Here is a 15,670-nt window from a genome sequence, read left to right on the forward strand (position 1 = left end):
CATGCACTCATCAGGAAAGACACTAAAACCTATATTGCAGGGGTTTAACTGACAAGTCCAGGACCAAAGAGAAGTGGGGGGGGGGGGGGGGGAACTAAGAAGAAGCTTGGTATAATAAACATCTTATATAGGCTGTGCATATTCTCTCATCATTCTCTCTGTCTGAAAGCATATTAATGAAAAAATAACAACTGTAACTGTTTTAGCTGATTTTTTTTTTCTATTAGAAATTTACTTTTTTTTTTTTCAAATGTTTTCATGCCATTTAATGTTTTGATAGTACAAATTCTGTGTGATTGTAGGAAATGGCAACTGCTCTCAGTAGTCGATATCCTGGTGGACGTGGACCAAATAGAAGTAAGGGGCGAATTTTAGGCATCATTGATGCCATCCAGGATGCAGTGGGGCCACCCAAACAAGCAGTTGCTGACCGGAGGACTGTAGAAAAAACTTGGAAACTCATGGATAAAGTTGTAAGTCTTGAGAAATGACCTTGGCCATCAGTGCTTCTAAAGTGATATGCAGTGCCTTTTGACATCCAAACATGGTATATATTATGTTATCCAAGAAGTTCAATTTTGTTCCCATCTGACCAGACTGTATCCTCACAGACTTGTCTAAATGTTGTTCAGCAAACTTTAAACGCACTTCAACATGCTTTTTCTTCAGCAATGGAGTCTTGGATCATGAGCATCCATACAGGCCATGGCATTTGAGATTATTACTTAATATCTTCTTTAAAACACTTATACCTGCTGATTCCAAGCCTTTCTGTACCTCTTCACAAATGGTCCTTGGCTCTTGGACAACTCTTCTGATAGTTGTTTTCACTCCTCTGAATTATAGCCCAAACAGTGCTCACTGGAATCTTCAATAGTTTAGAAATTCTTCTGTAAACAATGCCATCATTGTGTTTCTTGCAACAATAAAGTTCCATAGGTCTTGAGAGCACTCAGTGGTTTACCCATCACAAGATATTTCTTGTGTGAAACCTTGGTAATGAGACAGCTTTTAATAGGGCATCAGTTGGGACTGAACCATCAGTCTATCTATCCATCTGTCCAATTTCCTCCACTTATCCATGTGGTCAGCAGCCTAAGCAGAGAAGCCCAGATATCCCTCTCCCTAGAACCAACTCCTCTAGCTTGTCTGGGGGAACACTAAGGCAGTTGAGAGATATAATCTCTCCAGCGTGTCCTGGGTCTGCTACAGGGCCTAGATGCTCTACTCTCAGCTTCTCCCGGATTGTCTATCTCCTCACCCTATCACTAAGGGAGAGTCCAGCCACCCTTCAGAGAAAGTTCATTTCTGCTGGTTGTGTCCGCAATCTTGTTTTTTCAGTCACCCCCCAGAGCTCGTGACCATTGGTGAAGGTAGGGATGTAGATCGACCACTAAATCAAGAGCTCAATTTTCACGCTCAGCTCCCTTTTGACCATGACGGCATCACTGCTGCCACAGTACCAATCCACCTATTGCTTTCCCATTCTCCACTCCCCTCACTTGTGAACAAGCCACCAAATGATGAAACCAAATGAACCACATCCTCTGCAAAAAGCAGAGATGAGTGGAGACCACTTAAGTGGAAACCTTCCCTTACTTAGCTACACCTAGAAATTTTGTCCATAAAACAGCTGAAGCAGTTGATATCAATTTGCATTAATTGGCAGGATGGCTTTCTAATTACTGATAGAGTTTAGCTGGTGTCAGGCTTTCCATGTATTTTTGCACCTCCCTTTCTTCATGTGTTCAATACTTTTTCCCTGTGTTGTTTATCATTATTACACACAACTTAATTAAGAGACATCTGTGGTTTGATTTCTTTGCATATGTGGGCTGGATGGGTTTACCGACATCTGGTGAGAATTTCATCTCAATAGAACCTTTAGAACTACATTTATTTACAAAAGTCCTTATCAAAATCCGTCATATACATACCTGAGTTACATAATGAAACTAGTATATGCATAATATTGTTCCTGTTGTTCCTCTCATGCTGCCACAGCGGCTCAGGTAGAGTGGCAGGAGAAAATTTGATGTGCATTGAGAAAACATTGATTTTTCATTTATTGATTAATTCCTTTGCAACAGGTGCGGCTCTGCCAAAATCCCAGACTCCAACTGAAAAACAGTCCACCATATATCCTGGATATTTTACCTGATGCCTACCAACACCTGCGGGTCATACTAGGCAAATATGAAGAGAACCAGATGATCATACAGCTTAGTGAGAATGATTACTTTAAAATCTACATTGATAGCCTTATGAAGAAATCCAAACGAGCTATCCGGCTCTTCAAAGAGGGAAGAGAGAGGATGTACGAGGAGCAGTCACAGGACAGGTATGACGACGGGATATTTCCTGGCTTTTGTGTTTTATGTTAACACAGGTTTTCTTGGTTTTCTCTGGAAGACTGCTTTAAGAGAAGTAGCTATCCTATGATGTCTCTCAGACAGAATAGGAACAATAATAATTAACAGTTTTGTTTCAGATTTAAAAATTACAAGCTTTTTGGAGGTACACTCTGTTCTGGCCACTTCATTCCAAAGCTATATATATTTGTGTACATTTGGCTAGATATGCACAGCAGATGCTCCTTGATGCCCTCAGATGTCAGTTTCCTTTTTGAATACTGTACGAGACGGTGCTCTCTTTTTGTTTTACTCATGATAACCATAGTCACAGAGACAACATGACTTACATGTCTTACCATTCACCCTTAAATGTTATCTAAATAACATTTTCTTAAAATCTTAATAGCTCAGTTTTCCAGCCTCTTACAACCAACTCATATGTGTCACACTTGCAATTACAACTGTGAAAGTCAAAAGTTTCCATAAGTACTTCAACACACCAACTCCTGCTCTTTGTCATAACGCTCAATATTAAGTTGCAGGTTGATTCATCTGAAAAATATGTTGGAATGATCTTGACAACTTTAAGTTGTTTTTTTTTTAATCTCAGCCACATCGTGATGATAGATATTTGTAACTGTACATGGCTGGTTAGACAGCTGAAATACTGTGATAGCAGAATGAAGATGATTCTCTGTGAAAACTTTACCCATTGCAGAGTTACAGGAAGAACACTTCACATTCTTTCCATGGTCCGAGTTGCAAAGTAGTCGTATAATCCAAAAAGTAACTATGCAGAGAGTCTCTGCTGCAATTTCATCTGTTTTCAAGGTGCACTGCTTCACTGTACTCTGCAGTCCATATTGGAGCTTAATAAAACACACATATATTACATTTTTTTTTACTGATTTTTTTACTTTATTCTTTTTTACTGATGTCCAGACAGCCCTTCTGACTGACTTTCTTCCCAAACTATCTAAGGATAAATGCCACTACACATCTTGCGCATTGCAAAGATTTGATATGAAATTCTGATTTTTTTCAAATGCAAGCCTGTCGTGTAACATATACAGAAGGCCCAGCCAGATGGTGTATTCAATTCCAGAAACTTCTTGCTATGAGTCAACAGGTATAAAAACTAAATGATTTATGTCATTTAAAAACTGTTTTTGCAATAGGTAATTTAAATGTGTAAGGCTCCAGTAATTCTCAGGAGCCCTTTCTGATAGCTATGCGCAGAGCTTCAGAGGGAAAATCCCCACACACTTTACATCCGCTTCATATATTTCCTTTTTATCTCAGCTGAAGAAGCATCCAGCACCCTTTTTGATCTGTATGTGTGAAACTCTTTCTCTCTTTTTTTCTTACTTTTATTCTCTTATTGCCTCTGATTGTATAGGCTTAATTTATTGCAGTAAAACACAGTGTTTACTATAAAAACTATATGTTGCTGTTGCAATATGGTAAAGAAGAAACCATAGAAACATATATTTCACGTGTGAAGATTTATAAATGTCATATCTGAATCACCTGACAAATTATTTAGCTATTTAGTACATTCTTGGTAGTTACATGATGTTGTATGAGTCAGTATTTCTAGACTTTTAACATAGCTGTTTTCATTTGCATAAAGCAAAGAGTCATGCGGTGTGTGTGGGTTCGTGATGATTCCTTCTGCTTCAATGAAGTCTAAAAGAACAGTTGAACCAGTTGCAGGGTTTGATTTCTGTGTTAATCAAATTGATTTCCGGTTATATCAAATAGCTTTTGCAGTTACAACATGAGGTTGAGCTTTTACATTATATGCATATGTTGCAGGATGCCTGTTAAACCAGACTAAGTGAGAAGTGTTCCAGCAGTTTTTCCCATAGTTGAATTTTGGAACCTATACCAGTGATTATTAGGGAGAAAGTACATCCTGATATTTACATATCAGCAAATACTTTTCAAAATATTTTCACAAATACTATACATAGATGTTAAAGATGTGAAACTGGAAAATGATAGGGGCATTATTCATCAACTCTTCTCAATGTTCTCAAGTGGATGTTCTGCTGACACATTGAAAGAATGGCAAACAGTTTCAAAATTACATGCATCCTTTTTTGCTGTCTAGCAATGACTCTTTTAACATAAGCAACTCAATTTCACTAGCATACAATGTTTAAATAGACCCTAGCTAGAACAGTGTGAAAATATATGTAGTTGTAAATATATAGTCCGAGTTTATTCATACATCTTTTTATTCATATCGTGAGAAAGTAGACTCTTAAACATACAGGCAAGAGGCTCTCTTTCATCCTACAAAAGACTGAGAGACAGGGTGTCTGTGTCTTTGCTTATGTCTGTTTGAGTAATTGTGTTTTAAACTGGAGAAGTACGTTCAAGCACACATCTGTGAAGGTTATGTGAAGAAGAGCATTTCTAAAAGTTTAAGAATGATCTGCAGTCTCTTTTGTATTAAATTTGAGCCTCTCATTAGAAACAGACTCATGGCTGTTTTATTTAATTGAGCAAGTTAACCTCTTCCTTTTCAATTTTTTACTTTGTAGTACAAATCTTTGACACCATAGTACTTTAGTGACTCTCTCTATTTGTCCTGCCCATTGGCAGTTAATGCCCAAAGCAGATGATGTCATTCTTAAGCAAGGGTAAACCCTTTTTAGAAAAGAGCCCATCAAACAGCCTAAAATGACACTGACAAACATGAGTGGTTTCATAATTCAATGCTGAAAATGATAAATTTATTATATAAAATGTCATTTGCTAAAACTGAGCCGTAAAACAAAGTTGCAGTAAATTAGCTCTGCTAAAAAAGATTTTTTTTCCTGATCTTGCTGAAGGTTGCTTCAGCTTATGCTGAAACAACTTTTTTTCTTCTGTGATCCTCATTTGATAGTTCACATACTACACCACATACTTTTGTACTCTCATATACATTTTTATGTAGCCTATATTTCTGTGACATTTTATACCAGAATAGTTAAGGTGTTAAGATTATTAAAATCTCAAAAGAGCATTAGCAAGGACTGTTTATATTTTTAGCATATGACCACTCAGCAAACTGCCAAGAAAAAATTTTATTTAATAGGAAGGGAAGTGATCCTCTCCAAAAATAGGCTTAGCATGGGGCAGTTATCTTCTGTGGCTAGTTGAGAGTTGAGGGTAAAGAAAAGAGAGAATAAAAGTATAGACGGAAAAGAAAAGCATAGTCCATTTTTCTTTGTTTAATTTGATATTCACTGTATCAGTTATTTCTTTTAATTTGTTCATGAGAATGGGCATGCTTTTACTGTACTGTGCAAAAGTTTTAGGCAGGTGTAAAAAAAAAAATGCTGTAAACAAAGAATGCTTTCAGAAATGGAAGTGTTAATCATTTATTTTTATCAATCAACAAAATGCAGTGAATGAACAAAAGAGAAATCTAAATCAAATCAATATTTGGTGTGACCACCCTTTGCCTTCTTTTAGGTACAGTTGCACACAGTTTTTGAAGGAACTCGGCTGGCAGGTTGTTCCAAAAATCTTGGAGAACTAACCACAGGTCTTCTGTGGATGTAGGCTTCCTAACATCCTTTTGTCTTTTCATGTAATCTCTGACACCATCGATGATGTTAAAATCAGGGCTCTGTGGGGGCCATACTATCACTTCCAGGCCTTCTTGTTCTTCTTTACACTGAAGATAGTTCTTAATGGCTTCGACTGTATGTTTGGGATCATTGTCCTGCTGCAGAATAAATTTGGGGCCAATCATACACTTCCCTGATGGTATTGCATGATGGAGAAATATCTGCCTGTATTTCTCAGCATTGAGAACACCATTAATCCTGACCAAATCTCCAACTCCATTTGCAGAAATGCATCCCAAACGTTCAAGGAACCTCCACCATGCTTCACTGTTGCCTGCAGACACTCATTATTGCACCGCTCTCCAGCCCTTCAACAAACAAACTGCCTTCTGCTACAGCCAAATATTTCTAATTTTGACTCATCAGTCCAGAGCACCTACTGCCATTTTTCTGCACCCCCATTTCCTATGTTTACGTGCATACTTGAGTCACTTGGCCTTGTTTCTACGTCAAAGGCATGGCTTTTTGGCTGCAACTCTTCCATAAAGACCACTTCTGGCCAGACTTCTCCAGACATTAGATGGAATGTCCCACTGTCTTTTGCCAGTTCTGAGCTTATGGCACTGCTGGACATCTTCTGATTTCAAAGGGTAATACAGTGGGGCAAAAAAGTATTTAGTCAGCCACCGATTGTGCAAGTTCCCCCACTTAAAATGATGACAGAGGTCAGTAATTTGCACCAGAGGTACATTTCAACTGTGAGAGACTGAATGTGAAAAAAAAATCCATGAATTCACATGGTAGGATTTGTAAAGAATTTATTCGTAAATTAGGTTGGAAAATAAGTATTTGGTCACCTCAAACAAGGAAAATCTCTGGCTCTCACAGACCTGTAACGTCTTCTGTAAGAAGCTTTTCTGTCCCCCACTCGTTACCTGTATGAATGGCACCTGTTTGAACTCATCATCTGTATAAAAGACACCTGTCCACAGCCTCAAACAGTCAGACTCCAAACTCCGCCATGGCCAAGACCAAAGAGCTTTCGAAGGACACCAGGAAAAGTATTGTAGACCTGCACCAGACTGGGAAGAGTGAATCTACAATAGGCAAGCAGCTTGGTGTGAAAAAATCAACTGTGGGAGCAATCATCAGAAAATGGAAGACATACAAGACCACTGATAATCTCCCTCGATCTGGGGCTCCACGCAAGATCTCATCCCGTGGGGTCAAAATGATCATGAGAACGGTGAGCAAAGATCCCAGAACCACACGGGGGGACCTGGTGAATGACCTGCAGAGAGCTGGGACCAAAGTAACAAAGGTCACCATCAGTAACACACTACAACGGCAGGGAATCAAATCCCGCAGTGCCAGACGTGTTCCGCTGCTGAAGCCAGTGCATGTCCAGGCCCGTCTGAAGTTTGCCAGAGAGCACATGGATGATACAGCAGAGGATTGGGAGAATGTCATGTGGTCAGATGAAACCAAAGTAGAACTTTTTGGTATAAACTCAACTCGTCGTGTTTGGAGGAAGAAGAATACTGAGTTGCATCCCAAGAACACCATACCTACTGTGAAGCATGGGGGTGGAATCATCATGCTATGGGGCTGTTTTTCTGCCAAGGGGACAGGACGACTGATCCGTGTTAAGGACAGAATGAATGGGGCCATGTATCGTGAGATTTTGAGCCAAAACCTCCTTCCATCAGTGAGAACTTTGAAGATGAAACGAGGCTGGGTCTTCCAACATGACAATGATCCAAAACACACCGCCCGGGCAACAAAGGAGTGGCTCCGTAAGAAGCATTTGAAAGTCCTGGAGTGGCCTAGCCAGTCTCCAGACCTCAACCCCATAGAAAATCTGTGGCGGGAGTTGAAAGTCCGTGTTGCTCGGCGACAGCCCCAAAACATCACTGCTCTCGAGAAGATCTGCATGGAGGAATGGGCCAAAATACCAGCTACTGTGTGCGCAAACCTGGTAAAGACCTATAGTAAACGTTTGACCTCTGTTATTGCCAACAAAGGTTATGTTACAAAGTATTGAGTTGTATTTTTGTTATTGACCAAATACTTATTTTCCACCCTGATTTATGAATAAATTCTTTACAAATCCTACCATGTGGATTCATGGATTTTTTTTTCACATTCTGTCTCTCACAGTTGAAGTGTACCTCTGGTGCAAATTACTGACCTCTGTCATCATTTTAGGTGGGGGAACTTGCACAATCGGTGGCTGACTAAATACTTTTTTGCCCCACTGTAAGCACTGCTGCAGTAAGTTTCCTTGACCGACCACTTGTGTTTATGATCCTTTACATTGCCCGTTTCTTTATGCCTCCTCAAAAGAGCTTGAACAGCACATCTTGAAACCCCAGTCTGCTTTGAAATCTTTGTCTGGGAGAGACCTTGCTGTTGCAGTATAACTACTTTGTGCCTTGTTGCTGTGCTCAATCTTGCCATGACATGAAACTGTCTTTCACAACCTCAACTTGGTAGCAGAGTTTGGCCTACAAAATCCCTGACTTTGTGCAATTGTACTATAAGAACTAATGCTTATTTGAAGGCTAAAGGCAGTAACGCCAAATATTGATTTGATTTAAATTTTTGTTCACTCACTTTGCATTTTGTAAATTGATAAAAATAAACAAACATTACAACAATCATATATTCCTGAAAGCATTCTTTGTTTACTGAATTTTTTCACACCTGCCTAAAACCTTTTGCACAGTACTGTATTTCTGCAACTAACATGTATAGGCTTGATCTGGAATGTACTTCTGCAGAAGGATTTTTATTACGCTTGTTGATGTGTCATAGTGAGCAGTCCTTTGAACTGATGATGTCACATGTTCCCATGGAAGGTCTGAGCCTGAGTAAGCTTCCACAAAGTAGAACCTGGGTAGGAATAAGTCTCAGCATAAATGTATGTGTGTTTGTGAGAGTACATACATACAAAGGACTGGAAAGCTATTTTGAGAGGTTTACTCACTGCCTTCTGACTAAGGGTTTATATCAATGTGCTTTGACCTGCAGTATTATGCCCCCACCCTTCAAACACACATGAAGAAAAAAGAACAGCCCCTCCACTGTTGGATAAAAGCTTGGATTGAGTCATTTGGGTCCAAAGGGCCCATTTATTTCTTTTGTCCACATCCCCCAGCTGTAAATGGGAAATGTAGCCTTTAAATGGTGCCTTTCTACTCTACTGGAGCACTCAAAGTGCTTTATACACCGTGCTTCATTCACCCGTTGACACAGGCACTTTTCTAAGTGCTGGCCTAACAGTCATATACATTCACACTCCAATGAATTGAGCAACTTGCACAAGGATACTTTGGAAACCAGGGATTGAACCACCAACCTTCAAATTGTGAATTAGCTCTACCTCCTGTTCTACATCCAGTTCTACTTCATGAGTTATATATCTGTGAAGGTTCGCAGTCATCCAGCTCATTGTAGTCTTCGCTTAGAAAGAAAAGCATGTGGACTTCTTTAAGTTTCCTTGAGGTGAAACATCTTCGAGGAAACTTAAAGAACTCCAGACGCTTTCTTTCCAAGCTTCTGCGGGACACTCAGCTATGAGCATTGAGGTACACGAGAGACAGGGGCTGTGGCAGACAAGCTTTAAACTGCAGCATCTTCAAAGCTTTTAACCATAGCAATGCTTGCTTGTGACTGGTATTTACTAGGGGTCACTGCCGAATGGATGTGACCGGAGGATACTGTAGAGACTGGTATTGACTGAGGGTCACTACCGAACATATGCAACCAGGGAACACTGTAGCGACTCTTACTGACTGGGGATCACTATCGAACGGATGCGACCGGGGGACACTGTAATGACTGGTATTGACTGGGGGGCTCTACTGAACGGATGCAGCTGGGGGACAGTGTGAAGGAAATGGTCGAGGAAATCTCTCCCCAAAAGTGTGCTGTCAAACCCAGCATTGGCCCTACAATGCCAGACCACGTTTTCCAGTTGATTGCTCTACCCTTTAACATCCAGACTTTATAATCATAGTTATCATCAACCACAGACAACCCTTAATTGCAGAAAAGAGAATGCTTTTTATTAATAAATCTAGAAACATCTTTCTTACATCACCCTTTTAATAGAATACTGTTCCCAGTATGATAGGAAATGTTACATTTATGAATTGATAATAATAGCTTTCATCATCATTCATAAGAGCCTAAAAATGATTCAAATGAAGCTTTTGAATACCAGTACATGATGTTGGAGAAATGGTAATACATTTATCCAGGATGAAAGTAAATACTCAAGACTGAATATTGAATACAGCACAACTGTATGGTCCTTACCATATTACTTTTAATGAACAATTCATTTATTATTTAGAGACTTCTGTTATAGTGACCCTGACATTTAAAGCAAGTCTACAATGTCATAGTGAGTTAGAGGAAGCCGTTTGTGATGGAGACAAATTGTTGAGATGGCAGGAAGCCAGTAGAAATTGAGATAGTGAGCAGTTGAGCAGCTGGAGTGCACTTGTCAGCACAACAGTGTGATAGCAACTGTGTAAGCAAATTTGTGACTTTGCTGTATTTTATTTATGGGGAATCTGAAATTGATCTTTTTATTTAACATGTTGAAAAGCTGTTTAGTATGATTTCAATTATGTGTTGCTTATAACAGAACAATCAAAAAATTACATAAGTCAGCCAGCAGTTTCTGGCCATGCTACCCTAGACATGCTGAATAAATTAGCCCTAGGCTGCCTTTCATGGGCAGCTTGTCAGATGAGGCAGATTACAGACTGATAGCACAGATCATGGCAAGGACACATGAGAGACTGACCATATATCTGTCTTGTACTTTGCACTGAGCATTAAAGTGGGGTGATGCTGTAAGCAGGGAGAAAATTTACATCCAAAGAATGTATCCATGTATCCATGCATACATTATATAGCGCAGAATACATGCTGCTTTTTCTGTTTGTTTGGGGGTACTTAAGAGCAGAGCCCTCCCCCACAAGGATGTGTGGTCTTTTCCTTTGCATCCCAATGAGAAGTTATTTTGGTTGGCCCTTGGTTGATTAGAGGCCTAATGGTAACCAAAGAAGCATGAAATTACTTTTTTTCAGTGCAGGCATACACACAAGCACACTCACATGCTCATACACATGCAGACCAACTGAAGTGGAACGCTACCACAGAATACTGATGCTCACCTTTCCCACTTTAACCTAATATTACCCAAATACTTTATTCAATTTCCAAGGAAATGGAGAAAACCAGTAGATGGGCAAACATTCCAAAATTAAATCAGAAATAAAGAAAAAGTTGAAAAATATTATGAATAATTGTAAAATTATTGTATAATTTATCAAATTGACTACAGCTCTGATTGACGTGTAACTGTTCATGGCAACTGATTTCTTAGTCAACTAAACAAGGCAAACCCCCCCCCCCAAAAAAAAAAAAAAAAACTAGACTAACTAGCTAATATAGGAGACTAAGAGACACTCAGATATCAAGTTAATCTTACATTTTATACTCCAAACAGACAGTGAAGAAAAACACTAAACTGTGGTTAAATAGGACAAATTAACATCCAAAAAGTGTGATGCAGTGTATGAGTGATGCACGTTGTGCATAACGGATTTGTAGTGTTTCTGAACATGGCTGAATAACATAACAACAGTTTACCATCATTTACCATGAGTGGGCATCAATTAAAATGATAGCAATTAGATAAAAAGAGCCCCAATATGTGTAGTGTTTTATGTCCACTTTAAAGTAGTAATGCAATCACAACACAAATCCTGGTTATCTATTTCTATAAGGGGATTCCAATTAATATTTGCATGTTGTGTTTACATTACAGTTAATAGATGATGTGTTTGTCATCTGACCCATTTTATTGGTAAGACATCAATTAGGGTTCTACTGTTTTAGTGGCTCTTTTAAGTCCTTTGATTATTTGTTTGAAATAAAATTTTGACATTGCCATTTTCAATTTTTGTCAACCAGTTCATATTATAGTCATCAGTTGTTGATCATAAAATAATATGTGTGTGATGGCGAATTGTACAAGACAACAATATTAAAACTCATCTGATGGGAAAAAAATCACATGTAAAGCTAAATCTCTTATGATAGTGTTTGGGAAGTTACTAAGTTTCATTTTTGCCCTTCCTCATAGCAAAGATGGAATATAACGTCAAATATAATTGTTCAAATAAACAGGATTTTCTTTGATTGACATTTGGGGTTATGACCATTTGAAAGTTGAAAGTATAGCTATGCCATCTGTTGGTTTTAACCAGGGTCTAATAGGAAGTAATAGTAGCAGGCAACAAAGTGACAGTGTGCAATCTTTCTGTTGAAGAAGCAGCTTCTCACACATAGGTTTTCTTTGCTCTAAGTCATCCTGGGAAGTGTAAAAACTTGTTGCAATTTGTAGATAGTGTCCATATGCAGTACAGTGGGGCAAAAAAGTATTTAGTCAGCCACCGATTGTGCAAGTTCCCCCACCTAAAATGATGACAGAGGTCAGTAATTTGCACCAGAGGTACACTTCAACTGTGAGAGACAGAATGTGAAAAAAAAATCCACGAATCCACATGGTAGGATTTGTAAAGAATTTATTCGTAAATCAGGGTGGAAAATAAGTATTTGGTCAATAACAAAAATACAACTCAATACTTTGTAACATAACCTTTGTTGGCAATAACAGAGGTCAAACGTTTACTATAGGTCTTTACCAGGTTTGCACACACAGTAGCTGGTATTTTGGCCCATTCCTCCATGCAGATCTTCTCGAGAGCAGTGATGTTTTGGGGCTGTCGCCGAGCAACACGGACTTTCAACTCCCGCCACAGATTTTCTATGGGGTTGAGGTCTGGAGACTGGGTAGGCCACTCCAGGACTTTCAAATGCTTCTTACGGAGCCACTCCTTTGTTGCCCGGGCGGTGTGTTTTGGATCATTGTCATGTTGGAAGACCCAGCCTCGTTTCATCTTCAAAGTTCTCACTGATGGAAGGAGGTTCTGGCTCAAAATCTCACGATACATGGCCCCATTCATTCTGTCCTTAACACGGATCAGTCGTCCTGTCCCCTTGGCAGAAAAACAGCCCCATAGCATGATGTTTCCACCCCCATGCTTCACAGTAGGTATGGTGTTCTTGGGATGCAACTCAGTATTCTTCTTCCTCCAAACACGACGAGTTGAGTTTATACCAAAAAGTTCTACTTTGGTTTCATCTGACCACATGACATTCTCCCAATCCTCTGCTGTATCATCCATGTGCTCTCTGGCAAACTTCAGACGGGCCTGGACATGCACTGGCTTCAGCAGCGGAACACGTCTGGCACTGCGGGATTTGATTCCCTGCCGTTGTAGTGTGTTACTGATGGTGACCTTTGTTACTTTGGTCCCAGCTCTCTGCAGGTCATTCACCAGGTCCCCCCGTGTGGTTCTGGGATCTTTGCTCACCGTTCTCATGATCATTTTGACCCCACGGGATGAGATCTTGCGTGGAGCCCCAGATCGAGGGAGATTATCAGTGGTCTTGTATGTCTTCCATTTTCTGATGATTGCTCCCACAGTTGATTTTTTCACACCAAGCTGCTTGCCTATTGTAGATTCACTCTTCCCAGTCTGGTGCAGGTCTACAATACTTTTCCTGGTGTCCTTCGAAAGCTCTTTGGTCTTGGCCATGGCGGAGTTTGGAGTCTGACTGTTTGAGGCTGTGGACAGGTGTCTTTTATACAGATGATGAGTTCAAACAGGTGCCATTCATACAGGTAACGAGTGGGGGACAGAAAAGCTTCTTACAGAAGACGTTACAGGTCTGTGAGAGCCAGAGATTTTCCTTGTTTGAGGTGACCAAATACTTATTTTCCACCCTGATTTACGAATAAATTCTTTACAAATCCTACCATGTGAATTCGTGGATTTTTTTTTCACATTCTGTCTCTCACAGTTGAAGTGTACCTCTGGTGCAAATTACTGACCTCTGTCATCATTTTAAGTGGGGGAACTTGCACAATCGGTGGCTGACTAAATACTTTTTTGCCCCACTGTAATTCAAAAACAAATGACATGAATCCATTCCATAGAGGGTCTTCTGGATCAACAAGTCAGTGGTTTATTTGACTGATGAATCTTTCTATGTCACATTTATGATTGTCTGGTTTTTGCTTTCAAAAGAAGGAAATGTACCTGTCTATACTGGTTAGTTTTTGTGAATAAGAACAAATTTACTTTCCTTTTACAAAGCACTAACATTATCACCCTTTTTGTACACTCAGAAAATAAGTGGCAATATGCTATTGGATTTTAGGCTGCATAAATAACTGTGCAAAATAAAACACTGGCTCTGCATTTGTCACATTTATCATTATCAGATCATGAGATCCCTAACCCTAACCCTAACCCTGAGAAAAATGTGTTCTCACATCCTATGCCCACACATCCTTAAGTGTTATAATATGTCTGTTTTTTTTTTTTAAGTTCAGTTTTATCTAGTGTGTGATAGATGTGATATGTTGTGTGATATAGCACAGAGATCCTTCTGTAGTCGTTATTTAAGCCAGTTTGTTTTCTAATGTGCTCATGTAGTTCATATTATAGTTAACATTTTTAAAGGAAATCCAACATTAAATTATCTATAAACTGTGTTCTAGCATATGTTGGTCTAAGAGAGTGTTCGAAATGTCTGATTTGACCAGCTATTACCAGCAAATCAGAAGTTTCCTGTTTTCTGGCCTCTGCAGGAGGAACCTGACCAAGCTGTCTCTGATCTTCAGTCATATGCTGGCAGAAATCAAGGCAATCTTCCCTGGAGGACAATTCCAAGGAGACACGTTCAGGATTACCAAAGCTGATGCTGCTGACTTCTGGAGGAGATTTTTTGGTGAAAAGTAAGTGTCACCTCAGTATTATTTTTGTTGTTGTTTGTTTGTTTTTTGATAGTTGTGTATGTTATTCACTTGTCCAAATTGGACATGCACACAAATAGTTGGGAATGACATATTCCATTAAATAATCAACACCATCACTTTTAACGTGTAATGGTAAAAAGTAGTAAAACACCACTACAAATGTACCAAGCCTATTCTAGAGCTGGCTAGCTAAAAGTTAGTCAAATTCCACACTGGTGCTAAATTTCAAGTTCAAGTTCAAAGTTTATTCGCCACATGCAGTGGCATGTTGCCCTGCAGTGGAATGAACCCGCCCCCCAACCTTACACACACAACACAGACATCACATGGGGATACAAGTCAGAGAACGGTTGCATTACAGAAAAAAAAACACTGAAATGTACACTACAATGGGAAAGTACAAGAGGAAAAAAAGAGACTTCTACTCATGCTGGGCTACAGGAGGACAGCATGAGAACAGGAAACAAAAAAACTCCTCTGCACAGAAAGCACATAAATGTCCACAGTACAACATTACAGAGCACGTGACCAGCAACAGGGTTGGGTAGGGGATGAGGAGTAATCCCAGGCAACACAGCAGCCATCCTGTCCTTCACCCTACCAGGCTAAGTAAACAGTCTACCAGCCAACCCAGGTGGCCTTATAATGGGAAGGAACAGTCAAAACACAGTCGTTATCAGGGAGTTTTTGTTCGGCTCCAGCCTTAAGCCCACAGCTGGCGCCGAGGGTATATCCGCATTATCATGTTGATGTTGTTGATTTTTCTTTTATGCGAACAACTCATGAGAATTTTAAAGCTGTTCTTTAACACTCCAACACTGGTCTCTCACTCTCCC

General features: G+C 39.6%; 1 protein-coding gene across 4 annotated transcripts in view; it reads left to right on the top strand.

The window, feature by feature from the left end:
• cblb (Cbl proto-oncogene B, E3 ubiquitin protein ligase) overlaps positions 1 to 15,670 on the top strand; it is a 154,301-nt gene that overhangs the window by 1,903 nt on the left and 136,728 nt on the right. For all 4 annotated transcript variants that reach the window (XM_040012759.1, XM_040012749.1, XM_040012769.1 and 1 more), the window contains exons 2-4: positions 303 to 473; positions 2,091 to 2,341; positions 14,667 to 14,813. In XM_040012759.1, the coding sequence (XP_039868693.1) occupies positions 306 to 473; positions 2,091 to 2,341; positions 14,667 to 14,813 (566 nt within the window). In that variant the 5' untranslated portion in view covers positions 303 to 305. The remainder of the gene's footprint in view (positions 1 to 302; positions 474 to 2,090; positions 2,342 to 14,666; positions 14,814 to 15,670) is intronic.

Source organism: Simochromis diagramma, unplaced genomic scaffold (assembly GCF_900408965.1).
Source record: "Simochromis diagramma unplaced genomic scaffold, fSimDia1.1 OVJJ01000123.1, whole genome shotgun sequence".
Lineage (NCBI taxonomy): Eukaryota > Metazoa > Chordata > Actinopteri > Cichliformes > Cichlidae > Simochromis > Simochromis diagramma.